The sequence below is a fragment of the Phyllobates terribilis genome, unplaced genomic scaffold (genome assembly GCF_046119375.1).
Source record: "Phyllobates terribilis strain yellow unplaced genomic scaffold, ASM4611937v1 Scaffold_9__5_contigs__length_417890890, whole genome shotgun sequence".
Taxonomy (NCBI): domain Eukaryota; kingdom Metazoa; phylum Chordata; class Amphibia; order Anura; family Dendrobatidae; genus Phyllobates; species Phyllobates terribilis.
Window position 1 is genome coordinate 405,252,576 of NW_027362769.1, and position 23,764 is coordinate 405,276,339.

The 23,764-nt window shown below is 50.9% G+C and overlaps 1 protein-coding gene across 1 annotated transcript in view; it reads right to left on the bottom strand.

Annotated features, from left to right (window-relative positions):
* Nucleotides 1-21,496, bottom strand: part of LOC141161449 (uncharacterized) — a 61,658-nt gene extending 40,162 nt beyond the window's left edge. The window contains exon 1 of the mRNA XM_073646258.1: nt 20,863-21,496. Within this exon, the coding sequence (XP_073502359.1) occupies nt 20,863-21,481 (619 nt within the window). The 5' untranslated portion in view covers nt 21,482-21,496. The remainder of the gene's footprint in view (nt 1-20,862) is intronic.
* Nucleotides 21,497-23,764: the final 2,268 nt, after the last annotated feature.

Below are 23,764 nucleotides of genomic sequence, written 5' to 3' on the forward strand. Positions count from 1 at the left end.
TGCACAGTACCACTCCTCCTGTCCTGTATATATACACTGCACAGTACCACTCCTCCAGTCCTGTATATATACACTGCACAGTACCACTCCTCCTGTCCTGTATATATACACTGCACAGTACCACTCCACCTCTCCTGTATATATACACTGCACAGTACCACTCCTCCAGTATATATACACTGCACAGTACCACTCCTCCAGTATATATACACTGCACAGTACCACTCCTCCTGTATATATACACTGCACAGTACAGCTCCTCCTGTATATATACACTGCACAGTACCACTCCTCCTGTATATATACACTGCACAGTACCACTCCTCCAGTATATATACACTGCACAGTACAGCTCCTCCTGTATATATACACTTCACAGTACCACTCCTCCAGTCCTGCATATATACACTGCACAGTACCACTCCTCCTGTCCTGTATATATACACTGCACAGTACCACTCCTCCTGTATATATACACTGCACAGTACAGCTCCTCCTGTATATATACACTGCACAGTACCACTCCTCCAGTATACATACACTGCACAGTACCACTCCTCCAGTATATATACACTGCACAGTACCACTCCTCCTGTCCTGTATCTATACACTGCACAGTACCACTCCTCCTGTATATATACACTGCACAGTACCACTCCTCCTGTCCTGTATATATACACTGCACAGTACCACTCCACCTCTCCTGTATATATACACTGCACAGTACCACTCCTCCAGTATATATACACTGCACAGTACCACTCCTCCAGTATATATACACTGCACAGTACCACTCCTCCTGTATATATACACTGCACAGTGCAGCTCCTCCTGTATATATACACTGCACAGTACCACTCCTCCTGTATATATACACTGCACAGTACCACTCCTCCAGTATATATACACTGCACAGTACAGCTCCTCCTGTATATATACACTGCACAGTACCACTCCTCCAGTCCTGTATATATACACTGCACAGTACAGCTCCTCCTGTCCTGTATATATACACTGCACAGTACCACTCCTCCAGTCCTGTATATATACACTGCACAGTACAGCTCCTCCTGTCCTGTATATACACACTGCACAGTACCGCTCCTCCAGTATATATACACTGCACAGTACCACTCCTCCAGTATATATACACTGCACAGTACCACTCCTCCAGTCCTGTATATATACACTGCACAGTACAGCTCCTCCTGTCCTGTATATATACACTGCACAGTACAGCTCCTCCAGTATATATACACTGCACAGTACCGCTCCTCCAGTATATATACACTGCACAGTACCACTCCTCCTGTATATATACACTGCACAGTACCACTCCTCCAGTCCTGTATATATACACTGCACAGTACAGCTCCTCCTGTCCTGTATATACACACTGCACAGTACCACTCCTCCTGTCCTGTATATATACACTGCACAGTACCGCTCCTCCAGTATATATACACTGCACAGTACCACTCCTCCTGTATATATACCCTGCACAGTACCACTCCTCCAGTATATATACACTGCACAGTACCACTCCTCCTGTATATATACCCTGCACAGTACCACTCCTCCTGTATATATACACTGCACAGTACAGCTCCTCCTGTATATATACACTGCACAGTACCACTCCTCCTGCATATACAGTACATGACAGAACAATAATACATTACAGGACACCGAACATAAGAACAAAACAAGACGACAAATCACAGAAAATAGAAACAAAATAAATCACCGCAGGAATATATATATATATATACAGGAAATAACTATTATAAAACCTATAAAACCCCCCGGCCCAGCTTCATTCATACTACTATATACAATCCCACACAACGCTCACACCGTCCTATATACACATAAAACACCGTCCTATATACAAGATTATATACAATAAAACACTAAACCTAATATAACGTATATACAACCGGGAACTAACACTAACCTACTGGTCCCACTGCCTGACCTTAGTCACCCCCTTACCGCACCTCATTCACACCACAGAAAAACAAAAATAACAAGATATACAATAGTGACATGGACAATTTTTTTTTTTTTTTTTTTTTTTTTTTTTTATATTTTATATTTTTTTTGTAATTTTTAATATATATACATAAAACACAGCCCTACACTAACTATCCCGCCACCCCTGATCCAGCTCTGGCCACAAAGTTCAGGATTACTCCGAGCTAGGATCAGGCCCCAAAGTTTTTCCCCAGGCGGGGCCTGGACCAGGCCAGATCAGTCCTCTTATCACCGCCGATGAAAACCCCCCCAAATCCCCCACCCAACCTAACTAAAACCCCCTATTATACATTATATACAATATATACAGAACACAACCTACACACTCACCATCCAAGGCTCAAGTTCGATGCCGGCAAACCTTCTATTCAGGAGACAGAAATACAAAACAAAAATCTAGGGTGGAAAGACATCAGCCCACCACCAGGATATAGGAGTACTACCGGACTAAGGCACCCTGAAGGAAAAGCCCCTCCAGAGACGGGCCGCCCTCCGGGCACCCAGTCTTTCATACTCCAGAGAGCGTACCTTCACCAGGTCACCTAGGATGTTCCTACAGACTTCATCTACATGGAGGATTTTACTCTGCGTCGAGACTAAAACTCGTGCGTTCCACGTGAAATACCTCACCACTGCGCTGACTATGAATAAAGTGTCTCGGTCCCTTCTCCCAAGGTCTCCGAACGCTCCATAGGCCCACCCGGCGTAGGACAGAGTAGCCAGCCGCGGCCAACCAATGGAAGCCCCCACCCTGTTGTACACCTCTGTATTAAAGGGACAATGAAGCAGGAAGTGCTCCATGCTTTCCAGCACTTTAGCACAAGCCTCACGGGGGCAATTCCTGTCCTCGGAGCTCCTGTACTTCAAATTGTCCCTCACATACAGCTTACCATGGAAGCAGCGCCAAGTCAAGTCCCAGTACTTCTCGGGGATCCTGGTAGAATTTAACAAACTCAACCCAACCTCCAGATCCCGACTTGGGCAGTCTTTGAGGGCCAATGGACTCTGAAAATGAGAAAGCAAGACCCTCATATCGAGGAGTTTCCTCGGGAGGGACCTCACCTCCCACATTCCCAGACCCCACCGGCGGATCATTTTCAGAACCGGGGTAACATAAGCCGGGAGATGCCCGTGTGGTGTGCGAAGATCCTTCAATCTTCCCCCTGTCTCCCATTCCTGGAAGAAAGGCTGAAACCATCCCTTGCAGGAGAATACCCACGGAGGAGCCCTCTCTTTCCAGAGGTTTGCCACGTTCACCTTCAAGAAAGTGTTCACTAGGAACACCACGGGGTTCACCATATTCAAACCCCCTAGTCTCCTCGTGCGGTAAGTGACCTCCCGCTTGACTAGGTTCAGTCTGTTCCCCCATAACATCTGGAAGAACAGACTGTAGACCCGTGTCCAGAGAGGCTCTGGCAAGACACAGACGCTGCCCAGGTAGATTAGCAAGGGGAGCAGGAAAGCTTTGCACAGGCCAACCCTTTCCCTCAGGGTCAAAGACCAACCCCTCCATTGGTCCACTCTTTGGGCGACACCTTTGATTCTGCCTTCCCAGTTTTTCGTGGGGTAATCACCCTGGCCGAATTCGATGCCCAGGACTTTGGCATGTTCTTGGGGTTCGGGGAGGGTGTCCGGAAGATCAAACCCGGGATCTCCGCCTCCCAGCCAGAGACTCTCACACTTATCCTGGCTGACCTTGGACCCGGATGCCTCCGAGTAGCGCTCCACTTCTGACATCACCGCTGCTGCCTCCTCTTGCGAAGAAACAAAGACGGTGACATCGTCCGCGTAGGCCACCACCCTCAGGATAGTGTCCGGCGCCGCCCCGCCCATCCGCACCCCCGCCAACGGTCTACAATCGATCCTTCTGAGGAAGGGATCGATCGCAAACGCGTAAAGCAAAGGGCTAAGAGGACAGCCCTGACGGACACCGGATCCTACCCCAAAAGGTCGTCCAATCCACCCATTCACCAGAGGGAAAGTCTCAGCCCCTGCATACAAGGTCTTAAGCCAGTCCACAAACCCTCCAGGCAGACCATACCTCAAAAAAGAGTGGACCAGAGGTACTCGTGGTTAACCCGATCAAAGGCTTTTGCCTGATCCAGGGTCAGCAAGAATCCCTTCCAGAGGCCCGCCCTGCCTTGCTCCACGGCCTCTCGGACACCTAGAACAGTACTAAAAGTGCTACGGCCAGGAACGCAACAGTGCTGAACCTCCGAAAGGAGCCGGGGTGCAAACTTCACCAGCCTGTTGAAAAGTATCTTAGCCAAAATCTTCCTGTCCACATTGAGAAGTGCTATGGGACGCCAGTTCTCAATGCGTGACGGATCCTTACCCTTTGACAAAATGATCAAAGCTGACCTCCTTAATGATCTCGGCAGAGTGCCCGAGGAGAGACACTCGTTAAACACCTGAGTCAAGAGGGGGACCAAAGAGTCCCTAAAGGTCCTAAAGAACTCGGATGTTAAGCCATCCGGACCTGGCGACTTTTTGGGCCTAAGCCCATCGATCGCCAGTCTCACTTCCTCTTCTTTGATCGCTTCTGCCAAATCGCCCAGCGAGAGGTCAGCCCCTGGCTCAGGAACAGATTCAGCCAGGAAAGCCGACATCCCGTCACGATCAAGCTCCCTCCTTCCCAAGAGGTGCGAGTAGTAGGAACTGACAACCTCCAAGATCCCTGATCTGGACCTTCTCAGGGACCCCGTACTGTCCACCAGCCCCGTCACTATCTTACTATTCACTGACATCTTACAGTTTCTGTAAGGGTCGGGCGAGCAGTACTTCCCGTAGTCCCTCTCGAAAACCAAAGATGCGTGCCTATCGTACTGACACCTCTTCAGCAAGGACTTCACTCTGGAGATCTCCTCGCGGCTACCTCCAGTCGAGACAAGATGCTCGAGTTTCCTCCTCAGGCTCTGATACAGGCGATCCCTGTTCAGGCTTCTGAGGTTCGAGAGCTGCCGGAAGAATCTCGCCACCCGATGTTTGAACATCTCCCACCACTCCGACTTAGTGTTACTTAGGCCCAGCAATGGTACCTGGCTCTGAAAGAATTCCTCAAAAGACCGTCTTACAGCTTCTTCCTCAAGGAGTGATGAATTCAGCTTCCAATAGCCTCTTCCCATCCGAGGAGTCTCTGTAACGTTGAGAGAAAACATAATCAAACAGTGATCGGAGAACTCCACCTCCACAACCGACAACGGCGAAGAGACGGCCTCCTCCTTCAAATAAAACCTATCTAGCCTAGACCTGCACTGACTACCTCTAAAAAAGGTGAATCCCGTGTCGCCCGGGTTGTGCCGGATGTGGACATCCACCAGGCGAGCCTCACTCACTATCCTGTTTAACGCGACGCAGTCATAAGCCAGCCGGTCTCCGGAACCTCCTCTATCACAGGATCTCGTGACATTGTTGAAATCCCCTCCGAAGACCACCTGCCGACTCGAAAATAAAAAAGGTTTGATCTTCAGGAAGAGACATTTGCGGTCCCACTTGGACTGGGAACCATAGATGTTAATGAGCCGAAGCTCTTGTCCCCCCATGGAGACATCTAGGATCAAGCATCTCCCCATTTCTAATTCGATCACTCGTCTGCATTCAACCGCTGCGGTCTTAAAAAGGACCGCCACCCCGCTATACAGCTCGGCCGCAAGAGACCAGTAGGAGGGCCCATGCCTCCACTCCCGCCTTGCTTTATGCAAGGTTGATATATCGGTCAACCTGGTCTCCTGCAAAAACAAAATGTCGGCGTCAAGTTGGCCGAGAAAATGAAAGGCCGTGTACCTTGCCGCATCTGACTTTATGCTGCAAACATTAATAGTTGCCAGCGTCAACGGGGTGGGTGCCGCCATCATGATTGATTGAATTAGATAGCCTTTGTCTTCCCACCACTGACAGTCCCAACCTCTTCCTCTGATAATGACGGGTTTTTAGTGCGCTTAAGACAAACAGATTCATCCATTCTCTCCTTACATAGATTCTTGCCCTCGTCTGGTGGTCCTGGGTTAGTCATCCCCCCAGAGGGCTTTGTATTTGCCCCCCGAGAGGAAGACCCAGCCATCTCCTGAGCCCCAACGACCTTGTCCGCAACCTCCGGCCCCGGGTCCCCACTTCCCCCCTTCAGAGGGAGGTCCTGGAGAGCCCCGAACCGGTTGGAGAGATCCACCAGAGGGGGGGCGGCTGAACCCTCCAAAGGCGCTTGGATCATGGCCAGAGAGTCAGAGGGGTCGCACTCCAAAGAGGCAGCTCGAGACCTGGTCCCCCTCCTACCTCTGGCCGTTTTCCTGTTACCCTTTTTCTTTTTCTGTGACCACTCCCCCTCTCCCTCATCTAGACTGTCACCAGAAGAGGGTTCCTGGGAAGACGTGGCGTCTTCTCGCTCTTCCCTTTCAAGTCTCTTGACTTCCTCGCTCAATTCACTGTCTTTAGGATCCTCAGCTGCAAGTGAAGTACCTGGGTCAGAGTTTAGGGACATTACTCCCTGCCCCCTGTCCCCACGGCGCTTCTCCTGCCGCCTGATGGTGGATGGCGGCAGCTTGCTCCTCACCGGATCCCTGCCTCCCCACGCCCCTACTGGTCCCTTCACCGGCAAGATTAGTCCCGGCTTGCGCCTGTCCCACACTTGCCGCTTTCAGGACCGCATTGGCGAAGGAACGCGGACAGCGACTGAACGGGTGACCGAGGTCACCACACAAGTTACACCTAATCCTGCGACAGGCAGCAGCAAGATGACCGAGGTCCCCACACAGTGCGCATTTCTGGGTGGTACACTGCGCACTGAAGTGTGTGGGGCTACCGCACCTGTGACAGACCTTAGGCTGCCCCCGGTAGAAAATCAAGATCCTATCCCTCCCCAAAAAGGTTGAGGAGGGGATATGGGTAACAGTGTTTCCCGAAACCTTTAATCTCACCATGAAGGTCCAGGCCCCTGACCAGATACCATGGTCATCCAGATTCTTTTCGGGAATATTGGTGACCTCTCCGTATCTACTCACCCAGGTGGTAATGTCCATACAGGAAAGCGACTCGTTACTAGTCAGAACGGTCACTTTCCTGACTGAATCTTGGCGAGTTATTGCCAGGGGAAAGAGACCATGCCATTCGGGGCGACTCCGAGCCAGCTCATGGCGAGACCAGAAAAGCTCAAGGCCCTCCGGTCTCACGAAGCTGACATCGAAGTAGGAGGTCCCATAGGGATGGATCAAGGCAAAGATGTCATATGCCGCAAAGCCCATCCCCAGCAGGAGCTCAACCACCTTCGACCTATCAGGACAGGCATCCTTGCTTACCCACTGGAGACGGACCACGTTCCTACGGTTACTCCTCTGCCCCGTTGTCGGCAGAGACCAGACAGTCTCTGCCCCTCTATCTCGGAAGGCTGAAAGACCATGTCTCTCTATCCAGAAAGACAGATCAACCTCCCTCCCCTCTACAGTGATGGAGCTCTCCCCTCTCCTCAGGGCGTCCAGGAGCTGCTGTTGCAAGTCACCATCCCCAGGGCCACCAGACGAGGGCGCACTACTACCCCCAGCACTGACAGCTTCTGAATAGCTTTGGGCTGAAGCCCCCGCCAATGCTGGGGGGGCAGCGGGACCAGCACCTACTTCCCCCCCACCAACACCAGTGCTGCTCCCACCATTCACTCCAGTACTATTCACACCATTCGCAGGACCATTACTCCCACCATTCATTACACCACTACCCCCAACATTTGCTACACCACAACTCCCACCATTCATTCCACCACTACCCCCACCATTTGCTACATCATCATTCACTGCACCACTACCCCCACCATTTGCTGCATCATCATTCACTGTACCACTAATTCCACCATTCCTACTACTCTCATCATCTGCTCCACCATTACTCTCACCATCTGCTCCACCATTACTCCCATCATTCACTACACCACTATTTCTATTCTCTTTACTTGTCACCCCATTACCTCTGCTGTTCTCTGCACCTTCCACAGTCACCTCCATTCCTTCCTCCCTTGTGTCTGGTGTCTCTGCACTCACACCTGCTGGGCCGGGGGAGGGGAGCACTTCCTGAGACTCCTTTCCCTGCAGCACCACACCCGTTTCCCTTTGGTTGCTGCTGGCTTTCTGCAGGTCGTCTGCTGGAGCGCCCCGCCCCCCTACTGCAGCATTTTGGTCCTTGTTCTGGCCAGACTGTTTTCTCGGCACCTCTGCCCGCCCTGCACCCACAGACTTTGGGGTCTTAGTGTCCTTTTTGGGCGCTGGGGCACACTGCCCCCCTGTCGCAGCAGTGTGCCCAGTGTTCTTTGCTGATGTGTTTTTCACATCCTTCCCTGCCCCCCCAGCCCCGGTGATAACCGGCTTAGCCGCAGAGGGCAGGGTGGGAAACTCCACAGAACTCCCTATGTCCGGCGCTGTGAGTACCTCCACAGCCTCGCCCCCTGCACTGTTCCCCGCACAGATGGCAGCATCGCCGGACGTCCTCCTCCTCTCCCCACCTTGCCTCTGCCTCGAGCCCACTGCAGAGCCCGTGCCTTTAGGTTTGGTGGGGTTTAAACAGAAGGTGGCAGGTGCAACATCAGACATTGGTACATACTTATAACTCACCACCTCCTGTGCGGCTCCTCCGGTCTTCTTCTTCCTCTTCCCTGTCTCCTCCACTGGTTTGTCCTCACCGAAGGAAAACCGCGTCAGGTCCACTGGAGACTCCAGCAGTCGGATCTCCCTCAGCAGTCCTCCTTCCTTCTCCTCCCCCGACACTCCAGCCTCTGCTGTGGGAGTCCTCTGCCCTGCAGGGAGACCACTTGAGCTCAGGCTCAGCCCCTCACTGGCTCCAGCAACTGAGACTCCAGTCACCTCTTCATCCTCCTCCTCCTCTTCACTAAGGACGCCGGCTGGCGGTTCTCCTGAGGTGTTTAACCCCTTCATTTCTGAGAACCGCCGCTGGTTCTTAAACCTCTCCAGGAAGGGACCTGTGCTTTTCTCAATCCCCTCCCGGAGGAGCACTAACCTGACCACCTCGTCTCTGAGGGCTTTAACCCTCTGGGAGGTCGCGGGTCTCTCCTTGTTGGACGCCCGGGTGTTCAGGACCCGGGCCTCCCTCAGCTCCTCTTTCAGCTGGGTTAGTGCTTTGCCGGCGTCCTCGTACTCTCGCAACGTGGCGACCACTCGGGAGGAGAAGGAACTTGTGGACTCGCTGGAGCTCATCTCCCCCCAGGATCTTGCTGGGCTCTTGTTCCTGGGGCCTGGGGTGCCCCGGTCTCCCTCTCTGGGCTGGCGGTGAACAGTCTCGGGGTTGGAGCAGGTGGATGTATTCTTCCTCACCCTTCCCGATCTCCTCACTCCCTCCTGGGCCGGTTGTTGAGGCTCCTTCTCCCCCGCCGGCATAGACCGGGGGATAGGAGGCTGGGAAGCCATGCCGGCCTCCCAGTAAGCCTGCCTCTCCCTGGGGAGAAGAGAGGCAGATGACAACCCTCCTCCTGGAAGTGCTTGAGCTCCACAGACAGCTGTTACTCTCAGCACCACTCCTCCTGTCCTGTATATATATACACTGCACAGTACCACTCCTCCTGTCCTGTATATATACACTGCACAGTACCACTCCTCCTGTCCTGTATATATACACTGCACAGTACCACTCCTCCTGTCCTGTATATATACACTGCACAGTACCACTCCTCCTGTCCTGTATATATACACTGCACAGTACCACTCCTCCTGTCCTGTATATATACACTGCACAGTACCACTCCTCCTGTCCTGTATATATACACTGCACAGTACAGCTCCTCCTGTATATATACACGGCACAGTACCACTCCTCCTGTCCTGTATATATACATTGCACAGTACCACTCCACCTCTCCTGTATATATACACTGCACAGTACCACTCCACCTCTCCTGTATATATACACTGCACAGTACCACTCCTCCAGTATATATACACTGCACAGTACCACTCCTCCTGTATATATACACTGCACAGTACCACTCCTCCTGTATATATACACTGCACAGTACCACTCCTCCAGTATATATACACTGCACAGTACCACTCCTCCAGTATATATACACTGCACAGTACCACTCCTCCTGTCCTGTATATATACACTGCACAGTACCACTCCTCCTGTCCTGTATATATACACTGCACAGTACCACTCCTCCTGTCCTGTATATATACACTGCACAGTACCACTCCTCCTGTCCTGTATATATACACTGCACAGTACCACTCCTCCTGTCCTGTATATATACACTGCACAGTACCACTCCTCCTGTCCTGTATATATACACTGCACAGTACCACTCCTCCTGTCCTGTATATATACACTGCACAGTACCACTCCTCCTGTCCTGTATATATACACTGCACAGTACCACTCCTCCTGTCCTGTATATATACACTGCACAGTACAGCTCCTCCTGTATATATACACGGCACAGTACCACTCCTCCTGTCCTGTATATATACACTGCACAGTACCACTCCTCCTGTCCTGTATATATACACTGCACAGTACCACTCCTCCTGTCCTGTATATATACACTGCACAGTACCACTCCTCCTGTCCTGTATATATACACTGCACAGTACCACTCCTCCTGTCCTGTATATATACACTGCACAGTACCACTCCTCCTGTCCTGTATATATACACTGCACAGTACAGCTCCTCCTGTATATATACACGGCACAGTACCACTCCTCCTGTCCTGTATATATACACTGCACGGTACCACTCCACCTCTCCTGTATATATACACTGCACAGTACCACTCCTCCTGTCCTGTATATATACACTGCACAGTACCACTCCACCTCTCCTGTATATATACACTGCACAGTACCACTCCTCCTGTCCTGTATATACACTGCACAGTACCACTCCACCTCTCCTGTATATATACACTGCACAGTACCACTCCACCTCTCCTGTATATATACACTGCACAGTACCACTCCACCTCTCCTGTATATATACACTGCACAGTACCACTCCTCCAGTATATATACACTGCACAGTACCACTCCTCCTGTCCTGTATATATACACTGCACAGTACCACTCCACCTCTCCTGTATATATACACTGCACAGTACCACTCCTCCAGTATATATACACTGCACAGTACCACTCCTCCAGTATATATACACTGCACAGTACCACTCCTCCAGTATATATACACTGCACAGTACCACTCCTCCTGTATATATACACTGCACAGTACCACTCCTCCTGTATATATACACTGCACAGTACCACTCCTCCAGTATATATACACTGCACAGTACCACTCCTCCAGTATATATACACTGCACAGTACCACTCCTCCAGTATATATACACTGCACAGTACCACTCCTCCAGTATATATACACTGCACAGTACCACTCCTCCTGTCCTGTATATATACACTGCACAGTACCACTCCTCCTGTATAAATACACTGCACAGTACCACTCCTCCTGTCCTGTATATATACACTACACAGCACCACTCCTCCTGTCCTGTATATATACACTGCACAGTACCACTCCTCCTGTCCTGTGTATATACACTGCACAGTACCACTCCTCCTGTCCTGTGTATATACACTGCACAGTACCACTCCTCCTGTATATATATACTGCACAGTACCACTCCTCCTGTATATATACACTGCACAGTACCACTCCTCCAGTATATATACACTGCACAGTACAGCTCCTCCTGTATATATACACTGCACAGTACCACTCCTCCTGTCCTGTATATATACACTGCACAGTACCACTCCTCCTGTATATATACACTGCACAGTACCACTCCACCTCTCCTGTATATATACACTGCACAGTACCACTCCTCCAGTATATATACACTGCACAGTACCACTCCTCCAGTATATATACACTGCACAGTACCACTCCTCCTGTATATATACACTGCACAGTACCACTCCTCCTGTATATATACACTGCACAGTACCACCTCTGCTGTATATATACACTGCACAGTACCACTCCTCCTGTATATATACACTGCACAGTACCGCTCCTCCAGTATATATACACTACACAGTACAGCTCCTCCTGTATATATACACTGCACAGTACCACTCCTCCTGTATATATACACTGCACAGTGCCACCTCTCCTGTATATACACGCTGCACGGTACCACTCCTCCTGTCCTGTATATATACACCGCACAGTACCACTCCTCCTGTCCTGTATATATACACTGCACAGTACCACTCCTCCTGTCCTGTATATATACACTGCACAGTACCGCTCCTCCTGTCCTGTATATATACACTGCACAGTACCACTCCTCCTGTCCTGTATATATACACTGCACAGTACCACTCCTCCTGTCCTGTATATATACACAGCACAGTGCCACTCCTCCTGTCCTGTATATATACACTGCACAGTACCACTCCTCCTGTATATATACACTGCACAGTGCCACCTCTCCTGTATATATACACTGCACAGTACCACCTCTGCTGTATATATACACTGCACAGTACCACTCCTCCAGTATATATACACTGCACAGTACAGCTCCTCCTGTATATATACACTGCACAGTACCACTCCTCCTGTCCTGTATATATACACTGCACAGTACCACTCCTCCTGTCCTGTATATATACACTGCCCAGTACCACTCCTCCTGTATATATACACTGCACAGTACCACTCCACCTCTCCTGTATATATACACTGCACAGTACCACTCCTCCAGTATATATACACTGCACAGTACAGCTCCTCCTGTATATATACACTGCACAGTACCACTCCTCCTGTCCTGTATATATACACAGCACAGTACCACTCCTCCTGTATATATACACTGCACAGTGCAACTCCTCCAGTATATATACACTGCACAGTGCCACCTCTCCTGTATATATACACTGCACAGTACCACTCCTCCTGTCCTGTATATATACACTGCCCAGTACCACTCCTCCTGTATATATACACAGCACAGTACCACTCCTCCTGTCCTGTATATATACACTGCCCAGTACCACTCCTCCTGTATATATACACAGCACAGTACCACTCCTCCTGTCCTGTATATATACACTGCCCAGTACCACTCCTCCTGTATATATACACAGCACAGTACCACTCCTCCTGTATATATACACTGCACAGTGCAACTCCTCCAGTATATATACACTGCACAGTGCCATCTCTCCTGTATATATACACTGCACAGTGCCACTCCTCCTGTATATATACACTGCACAGTGCAACTCCTCCAGTATATATACACTGCACAGTGCCACTCCTCCTGTATATATACACAGCACAGTACCACTCCTCCTGTATATATACACTGCACAGTGCAACTCCTCCTGTATATATACACTGCACAGTGCCACTCCTCCTGTATATATACACTGCACAGTGCAACTCCTCCAGTATATATACACTGCACAGTACCACTCCTCCTGTATATATACACAGCACAGTGCCACCTCTCCTGTATATATACACTGCACAGTGCCACTCCTCCTGTATATATACACTGCACAGTGCCACTCCTCCTGTATATATACACTGCACAGTGCCACTCCTCCTGTATATATACACTGCACAGTGCAACTCCTCCAGTATATATACACTGCACAGTACCACTCCTCCTGTATATATACACAGCACAGTGCCACCTCTCCTGTATATATACACTGCACAGTACCACTCCTCCTGTATATATACACTGCACAGTGCCACTCCTCCTGTATATATACACTGCACAGTGCAACTCCTCCAGTATATATACACTGCACAGTGCAACTCCTCCAGTATATATACACTGCACAGTACCACTCCTCCTGTATATATACACTGCACAGTACAGCTCCTCCTGTATATATACACTGCACAGTACAGCTCCTCCTGTATATATACACTGCACAGTACAGCTCCTCCTGTATATATACACTGCACAGTACCACCTCTCCAGTATATATACACTGCCCAGTACCACTCCTCCTGTATATATACACTGCACAGTACAGCTCCTCCTGTATATATACACTGCACAGTACCGCTCCCCCTGTATATATACACTGCACAGTACCACTCCTCCTGTCCTGTATATATACACTGCACAGTACAGCTCCTCCTGTATATATACACTGCACAGTACCGCTCCTCCTGTATATATACACTGCACAGTACCTCTCCTCCTGTCCTGTATATATACACTGCACAGTACCACTCCTCCTGTATATATACACTGCACAGTACCACTCCTCCTGTATATATACACTGCACAGTACCACTCCTCCTGTATATATACACTGCACAGTACCACTCCTCCTGTATATATACACTGCACAGTACCACTCCTCCTGTATATATACACTGCACAGTACCACTCCTCCTGTATATATACACTGCACAGTACCACTCCTCCTGTATATATACACTGCACAGTACCACTCCTCCTGTATATATACCCTGCACAGTACCACTCCTCCAGTATATATACACTGCACAGTACCACTCCTCCTGCATATACAGTACATGACAGAACAATAATACATTACAGGACACCGAACATAAGAACAAAACAAGACGACAAATCACAGAAAATAGAAACAAAATAAATCACCGCAGGAATATATATATATATACAGGAAATAAATATTATAAAACCTATAAAACCCCCCGGCCCAGCTTCATTCATACTACTATATACAACCCCACACAACGCTCACACCGTCCTATATACACATAAAACACTGTCCTATATACAAGATTATATACAATAAAACACTAAACCTAATATAACGTATATACAACCGGACACTAACACTAACCTACTGGTCCCACTGCCTGACCTTAGTCACCCCCTTACCGCACCTCATTCACACCACAGAAAAACAAAAATAACAAGATATACAATAGTGACATGGACAATTTTTTTTTTTTTTTTTTTTTTTTTTTTTTTTTATATTTTATATTTTTTTTGTAATTTTTAATATATATACATAAAACACAGCCCTACACTAACTATCCCGCCACCCCTGATCCAGCTCTGGCCACAAAGTTCAGGATTACTCCGAGCTAGGATCAGGCCCCAAAGTTTTTCCCCAGGCGGGGCCTGGACCAGGCCAGATCAGTCCTCTTATCACCGCCGATGAAAACCCCCCCAAATCCCCCACCCAACCTAACTAAAACCCCCTATTATACATTATATACAATATATACAGAACTCAACCTACACACTCACCATCCAAGGCTCAAGTTCGATGCCGGCAAACCTTCTATCCAGGAGACAGAAATACAAAACAAAAATCTAGGGTGGAAAGACATCAGCCCACCACCAGGATATAGGAGTACTACCGGACTAAGGCACCCTGAAGGAAAAGCCCCTCCAGAGACGGGCCGCCCTCCGGGCACCCAGTCTTTCATACTCCAGAGAACGTACCTTCACCAGGTCACCTAGGATGTTCCTACAGACTTCATCTACATGGAGGATTTTACTCTGCGTCGAGACTAAAACTCGTGCGTTCCACGTGAAATACCTCACCACTGCGCTGACTATGAATAAAGTGTCTCGGTCCCTTCTCCCAAGGTCTCCGAACGCTCCATAGGCCCACCCGGCGTAGGACAGAGTAGCCAGCCGCGGCCAACCAATGGAAGCCCCCACCCTGTTGTACACCTCTGTATTAAAGGGACAATGAAGCAGGAAGTGCTCCATGCTTTCCAGCACGTTAGCACAAGCCTCACGGGGGCAATTCCTGTCCTCGGAGCTCCTGTACTTCAAATTGTCCCTCACATACAGCTTACCATGGAAGCAGCGCCAAGTCAAGTCCCAGTACTTCTCGGGGATCCTGGTAGAATTTAACAAACTCAACCCAACCTCCAGATCCCGACTTGGGCAGTCTTTGAGGGCCAATGGACTCTGAAAATGAGAAAGCAAGACCCTCATATCGAGGAGTTTCCTCGGGAGGGACCTCACCTCCCACATTCCCAGACCCCACCGGCGGATCATTTTCAGAACCGGGGTAACATAAGCCGGGAGATGCCCGTGTGGTGTGCGAAGATCCTTCAATCTTCCCCCTGTCTCCCATTCCTGGAAGAAAGGCTGAAACCATCCCTTGCAGGAGAATACCCACGGAGGAGCCCTCTCTTTCCAGAGGTTTGCCACGTTCACCTTCAAGAAAGTGTTCACTAGGAACACCACGGGGTTCACCATATTCAAACCCCCTAGTCTCCTCGTGCGGTAAGTGACCTCCCGCTTGACTAGGTTCAGTCTGTTCCCCCATAACATCTGGAAGAACAGACTGTAGACCCGTGTCCAGAGAGGCTCTGGCAAGACACAGACGCTGCCCAGGTAGATTAGCAAGGGGAGCAGGAAAGCTTTGCACAGGCCAACCCTTTCCCTCAGGGTCAAAGACCAACCCCTCCATTGGTCCACTCTTTGGGCGACACCTTTGATTCTGCCTTCCCAGTTTTTCGTGGGGTAATCACCCTGGCCGAATTCGATGCCCAGGACTTTGGCATGTTCTTGGGGTTCGGGGAGGGTGTCCGGAAGATCAAACCCGGGATCTCCGCCTCCCAGCCAGAGACTCTCACACTTATCCTGGCTGACCTTGGACCCGGATGCCTCCGAGTAGCGCTCCACTTCTGACATCACCGCTGCTGCCTCCTCTTGCGAAGAAACAAAGACGGTGACATCGTCCGCGTAGGCCACCACCCTCAGGATAGTCTCCGGCGCCGCCCCGCCCATCCGCACCCCCGCCAACGGTCTACAATCGATCCTTCTGAGGAAGGGATCGATCGCAAACGCGTAAAGCAAAGGGCTAAGAGGACAGCCCTGACGGACACCGGATCCTACCCCAAAAGGTCGTCCAATCCACCCATTCACCAGAGGGAAAGTCTCAGCCCCTGCATACAAGGTCTTAAGCCAGTCCACAAACCCTCCAGGCAGACCATACCTCAAAAGAGTGGACCAGAGGTACTCGTGGTTAACCCGATCAAAGGCTTTTGCCTGATCCAGGGTCAGCAAGAACCCCTTCCAGAGGCCCGCCCTGCCTTGCTCCACGGCCTCTCGGACACCTAGAACAGTACTAAAAGTGCTACGGCCAGGAACGCAACAGTGCTGAACCTCCGAAAGGAGCCGGGGTGCAAACTTCACCAGCCTGTTGAAAAGTATCTTAGCCAAAATCTTCCTGTCCACATTGAGAAGTGCTATGGGACGCCAGTTCTCAATGCGTGACGGATCCTTACCCTTTGACAAAATGATCAAAGCTGACCTCCTTAATGATCTCGGCAGAGTGCCCGAGGAGAGACACTCGTTAAACACCTGAGTCAAGAGGGGGACCAAAGAGTCCCTAAAGGTCCTAAAGAACTCGGATGTTAAGCCATCCGGACCTGGCGACTTTTTGGGCCTAAGCCCATCGATCGCCAGTCTCACTTCCTCTTCTTTGATCGCTTCTGCCAAATCGCCCAGCGAGAGGTCAGCCCCTGGCTCAGGAACAGATTCAGCCAGGAAAGCCGACATCCCGTCACGATCAAGCTCCCTCCTTCCCAAGAGGTGCGAGTAGTAGGAACTGACAACCTCCAAGATCCCTGATCTGGACCTTCTCAGGGACCCCGTACTGTCCACCAGCCCCGTCACTATCTTACTATTCACTGACATCTTACAGTTTCTGTAAGGGTCGGGCGAGCAGTACTTCCTGTAGTCCCTCTCGAAAACCAAAGATGCGTGCCTATCGTACTGACACCTCTTCAGCAAGGACTTCACTCTGGAGATCTCCTCGCGGCTACCTCCAGTCGAGACAAGATGCTCGAGTTTCCTCCTCAGGCTCTGATACAGGCGATCCCTGTTCAGGCTTCTGAGGTTCGAGAGCTGCCGGAAGAATCTCGCCACCCGATGTTTGAACATCTCCCACCACTCCGACTTAGTGTTACTTAGGCCCAGCAATGGTACCTGGCTCTGAAAGAATTCCTCAAAAGACCGTCTTACAGCTTCTTCCTCAAGGAGTGATGAATTCAGCTTCCAATAGCCTCTTCCCATCCGAGGAGTCTCTGTAACGTTGAGAGAAAACATAATCAAACAGTGATCGGAGAACTCCACCTCCACAACCGACAACGGCGAAGAGACGGCCTCCTCCTTCAAATAAAACCTATCTAGCCTAGACCTGCACTGACTACCTCTAAAAAAGGTGAATCCCGTGTCGCCCGGGTTGTGCCGGATGTGGACATCCACCAGGCGAGCCTCACTCACTATCCTGTTTAACGCGACGCAGTCATAAGCCAGCCGGTCTCCGGAACCTCCTCTATCACAGGATCTCGTGACATTGTTGAAATCCCCTCCGAAGACCACCTGCCGACTCGAAAATAAAAAAGGTTTGATCTTCAGGAAGAGACATTTGCGGTCCCACTTGGACTGGGAACCATAGATGTTAATGAGCCGAAGCTCTTGTCCCCCCATGGAGACATCTAGGATCAAGCATCTCCCCATTTCTAATTCGATCACTCGTCTGCATTCAACCGCTGCGGTCTTAAAAAGGACTGCCACCCCGCTATACGGCTCGGCCGCAAGAGACCAGTAGGAGGGCCCATGCCTCCACTCCCGCCTTGCTTTATGCAAGGTTGATATATCGGTCAACCTGGTCTCCTGCAAAAACAAAATGTCGGCGTCAAGTTGGCCGAGAAAATGAAAGGCCGTGTACCTTGCCGCATCTGACTTTATGCTGCAAACATTAATAGTTGCCAGCGTCAACGGGGTGGGTGCCGCCATCATGATTGATTGAATTAGATAGCCTTTTTCTTCCCACCACTGACAGTCCCAACCTCTTCCTCTGATAATGACGGGTTTTTAGTGCGCTTAAGACAAACAGATTCATCCATTCTCTCCTTACATAGATTCTTGCCCTCGTCTGGTGGTCCTGGGTTAGTCATCCCCCCAGAGGGCTTTGTATTTGCCCCCCGAGAGGAAGACCCAGCCATCTCCTGAGCCCCAACCACCTTGTCCGCAACCTCCGGCCCCGGGTCCCCACTTCCCCCTTCCAGAGGGAGGTCCTGGAGAGCCCCGAACCGGTTGGAGAGATCCACCAGAGGGGGGGCGGCTGAACCCTCCAATGGTGTTTGGATCACGGCCAGAGAGTCAGAGGGGTCGCACTCCAAAGAGGCAGCTCGAGACCTGGTCCCCCTCCTTCCTCTGGCCGTTTTTCTGTTACCCTTTTTCTTTTTCTGTGACCACTCCCCCTCTCCCTCATCTAGACTGTCACCAGAAGAGGGTTCCTGGGAAGACGTGGCGTCCTCTCGCTCTTCCCTTTCAAGTCTCTTGACTTCCTCGCTCAATTCACTGTCTTTAGGATCCTCAGCTGCAAGTGAAGTACCTGGGTCAGAGTTTAGGGACATTACTCCCTGCCCCCTGTCCCCACGGCGCTTCTCCTGCCGCCTGATGGTGGATGGCGGCAGCTTGCTCCTCACCGGATCCCTGCCTCCCCCGCCTCTACTGGTCCCTTCACCGGCAAGATTAGTCCCGGCTTGCGCCTGTCCCACACTCGCCGCTTTCAGGACCGCATTGGCGAAGGAACGCGGACAGCAACTGAACGGGTGACCGAGGTCACCACACAAGTTACACCTAATCCTGCGACAGGCAGCAGCAAGATGACCGAGGTCCCCACACAGTGCGCATTTCTGGGTGGTACACTGCGCACTGAAGTGTGTGGGGCTACCGCACCTGTGACAGACCTTAGGCTGCCCCCGGTAGAAAATCAAGATCCTATCCCTCCCCAAAAAGGTTGAGGAGGGGATATGGGTAACAGTGTTTCCCGAAACCTTCAATCTCACCATGAAGGTCCAGGCCCCTGACCAGATACCATGGTCATCCAGATTCTTTTCGGGAATATTGGTGACCTCTCCGTATCTACTCACCCAGGTGGTAATGTCCATACAGGAAAGCGACTCGTTACTAGTCAATACGGTCACTTTCCTGACTGAATCTTGGCGGGTTATTGCCAGGGGAAAGAGACCATGCCATCCGGGGCGACTGAGCCAGCTCATGGCGAGACCAGAAAAGCTCAAGGCCCTCCGGTCTCACGAAGCTGACATCGAAGTAGGAGGTCCCGTAGGGATGGATCAAGGCAAAGATGTCATATGCCGCAAAGCCCATCCCCAGCAGGAGCTCAACCACCTTCGACCCATCAGGACAGGCATCCTTGCTTACCCACTGGAGACGGACCACGTTCCTACGGTTACTCCTCTGCCCCGTTGTCGGCAGAGACCAGACAGTCTCAGCCCCTCTATCTCGGAAGGCTGAAAGACCATGTCTCTCTATCCAGAAAGACAGATCAACCTCCCTCCCCTCTACAGTGATGGAGCTCTCCCCTCTCCTCAGGGCGTCCAGGAGCTGCTGTTGCAAGTCACCATCCCCAGGGCCACCAGACGAGGGCGCACTACTACCCCCAGCACTGACAGCTTCTGAATAGCTTTGGGCTGAAGCCCCTGCCAATGCTGGGGGGGCAGCGGGACCAGCGCCTACTTCCCCCCCACCAACACCAGTGCTGCTCCCACCATTCACTCCACTACTACTCACACCATTCGCAGGACCATTACTCCCATCATTCACTCCACTACTTCTCCCACCATTTGCTGCATCACTACTCCCACCATTCATTACACCACTACCCCCAACATTTGCTACACCACTACTCCCAGCATTCATTCCACCACTACCCCCACCATTTGCAACATCATCATTCACTGCACTACTACTTCCACCATTCCTACTACTCTCACCATCTGCTCCACCATTACTCCCACCATTCACTGCACCACTACTTCCATTCCCTTTACTTGTCACCCCATTACCTCTGATGTTCTCTGCACCTTCCACAGTCACCTCCATTCCTTCCTCCCTTGTGTCTGGTGTCTCTGCACTCACACCTGCTGGGCCGGGGGAGGGGAGCACTTCCTGAGACTCCTTTCCCTGCAGCACCACACCCGTTTCCCTTTGGTTGCTGCTGGCTTTCTGCAGGTCGTCTGCTGGAGCGCCCCGCCCCTCTACTGCAGCATTTTGGTCCTTGTTCTGGCCAGACTGTTTTCTCGGCACCTCTGCCCGCCCTGCACCCACAGACTTTGGGGTCTTAGTGTCCTTTTTGGGCGCTGGGGCACACTGCCCCCCTGTCGCAGCAGTGTGCCCAGTGTTCTTTGCAGATGTGTTTTTCACATCCTTCCCTGCCCCCCCAGCCCCGGTGATAACCGGCTTAGCCGCAGAGGGCAGGGTGGGAAACTCCACAGAACTTCCTATGTCCGGCGCTGTGAGTACCTCCACAGCCTCGCCCCCTGCACTGTTCCCCGCACAGATGGCAGCATCGCCGGACGTCCTCCTCCTCTCCCCACCTTGCCTCTGCCTCGAGCCCACTGCAGAGCCCGTGCCTTTAGGTTTGGTGGGGTTTAAACAGAAGGTGGCAGGCGCAACATCAGACATTGGTACATACTTGTAACTCACCACCTCCTGTGCAGCTCCTCCGGTCTTCCTCTTCCTCCTCTTGGTCTCCTCCACTGGTTTGTCCTCACCGAAGGAAAACCGCGTCAGGTCCACTGGAGTACTAACCTGACCACCTCATCTCTGAGGGCTTTAAACCTCTGGGAGGTCGCGGGTCTTTCCTTGTTGGATGCCCGGGTGTTCAGGACCCGGGCCTCCCTCAGCTCCTCTTTCAGCTGGTTCTTAAACCTCTCCAGGAAGGGACCTGTGCTTTTCTCAATCCCCTCCCGGAGGAGTGCTAACCTGACCACCTCGTCTCTGAGGGCTTTAAACCTCTGGGAGGTCGCGGGTCTTTCCTTGTTGGACGCCCGGGTGTTCAGGACCCGGGCCTCCCTCAGCTCCTCTTTCAGCTGGGTTAGTGCTTTGCCGGCGTCCTCGTACTCTCGCAACGTGGCGACCACTCGGGAGGAGAAGGAACTTGTGGACTCGCTGGAGCTCATCTCCCCCCAGGATCTTGCTGGGCTCTTGTTCCTGGGGCCTGGGGTGCCCCGGTCTCCCTCTCTGGGCTGGCGGTGAACAGTCTCGGGGTTGGAGCAGGTGGATGTACTCTTCCTCACCCTTCCCGATCTCCTCACTCCCTCCTGGGCCGGTTGTTGAGGCTCCTTCTCCCCCGCCGGTATAGACCGGGGGATAGGAGGCTGGGAAGCCATGCCGGCCTCTCAGTAGGGCTGCCTCTCCCTGGGGAGAAGAGAGGCAGATGACAACCCTCCTCCTGGAAGTGCTACTCTCAGCACCACTCCTCCTGTCCTGTGTGTATACACTGCACAGTACCACTCCTCCTGTCCTGTATATATACACTGCACAGCACCACTCCTCCTGTCCTGTATATATACTGCACAGTACCACTCCTCCTGTCCTGTATATATACACTGCACAGTACCACTCCTCCTGTCCTGTATATATACACTGCACAGTACCACTCCTCCTGTCCTGTATATATACACTGCACAGTACCACTCCTCCTGTCCTGTATATATACACTGCACAGTACCACTTCTCCTGTCCTGTATATATACACTGCACAGTACCACTTCTCCTGTATATATACACTGCACAGTACCACTCCTCCTGTCCTGTATATATACACTGCACAGTACCACTCCTCCTGTATATATACACTGCACAGTACCACTCCTCCTGTATATACACTGCACAGTACCACTCCTCCTGTCCTGTATATATACACTGCACAGTACCACTCCTCCTGTATATATACACTGCACAGTACCACTCCTCCTGTATATATACACTGCACAGTACCACTCCTCCTGTCCTGTATATATACACTGCACAGTACCACTCCTCCTGTCCTGTATATATACACTGCACAGTACCACTCCTCCTGTCCTGTATATATACATTGCACAGTACCACTCCTCCTGTATATATACACTGCACAGTACCACTCCTCCTGTCCTGTATATATACACTGCACAGTACCACTCCTCCTGTCCTGTGTATATACACTGCACAGTACCACTCCTCCTGTCCTGTGTGTATACACTGTACAGTACCACTCCTCCTGTCCTGTATATATACACTGCACATTACCACTCCTCCTGTATATATACACTGCACAGTACCACTCCTCCTGTCCTGTATATATACACTGCACAGTACCACTCCTCCTGTATATATACACTGCACAGTACCACTCCTCCTGTCCTGTATATATACACTGCACAGTACCACTCCTCCTGTATATATACACTGCACAGTACCACTCCTCCTGTATATATACACTGCACAGTACCACTCCTCCTGTCCTGTATATATACACTGCACAGTACCACTCCTCCTGTATATATACACTGCACAGTACCACTCCTCCTGTATATATACACTGCACAGTACCACTCCTCCTGTCCTGTATATATACACTGCACAGTACCACTCCTCCTGTATATATACACTGCACAGTACCACTCCTCCTGTATATATACACTGCACAGTACCGCTCCTCCTGTCCTGTATATATACACTGCACAGTACCACTCCTCCTGTCCTGTATATATACACTGTACAGTACCACTCCTCCTGTCCTGTATATATACACTGCACAGTACCACTCCTCCTGTATATATACACTGCACAGTACCGCTCCTCCTGTATATATACCCTGCACAGTACAGCTCCTCCTGTATATATACACTGCACAGTACAGCTCCTCCTGTATATATACACTGCACAGTACCACTCCTCCTGTATATATACACTGCACAGTAC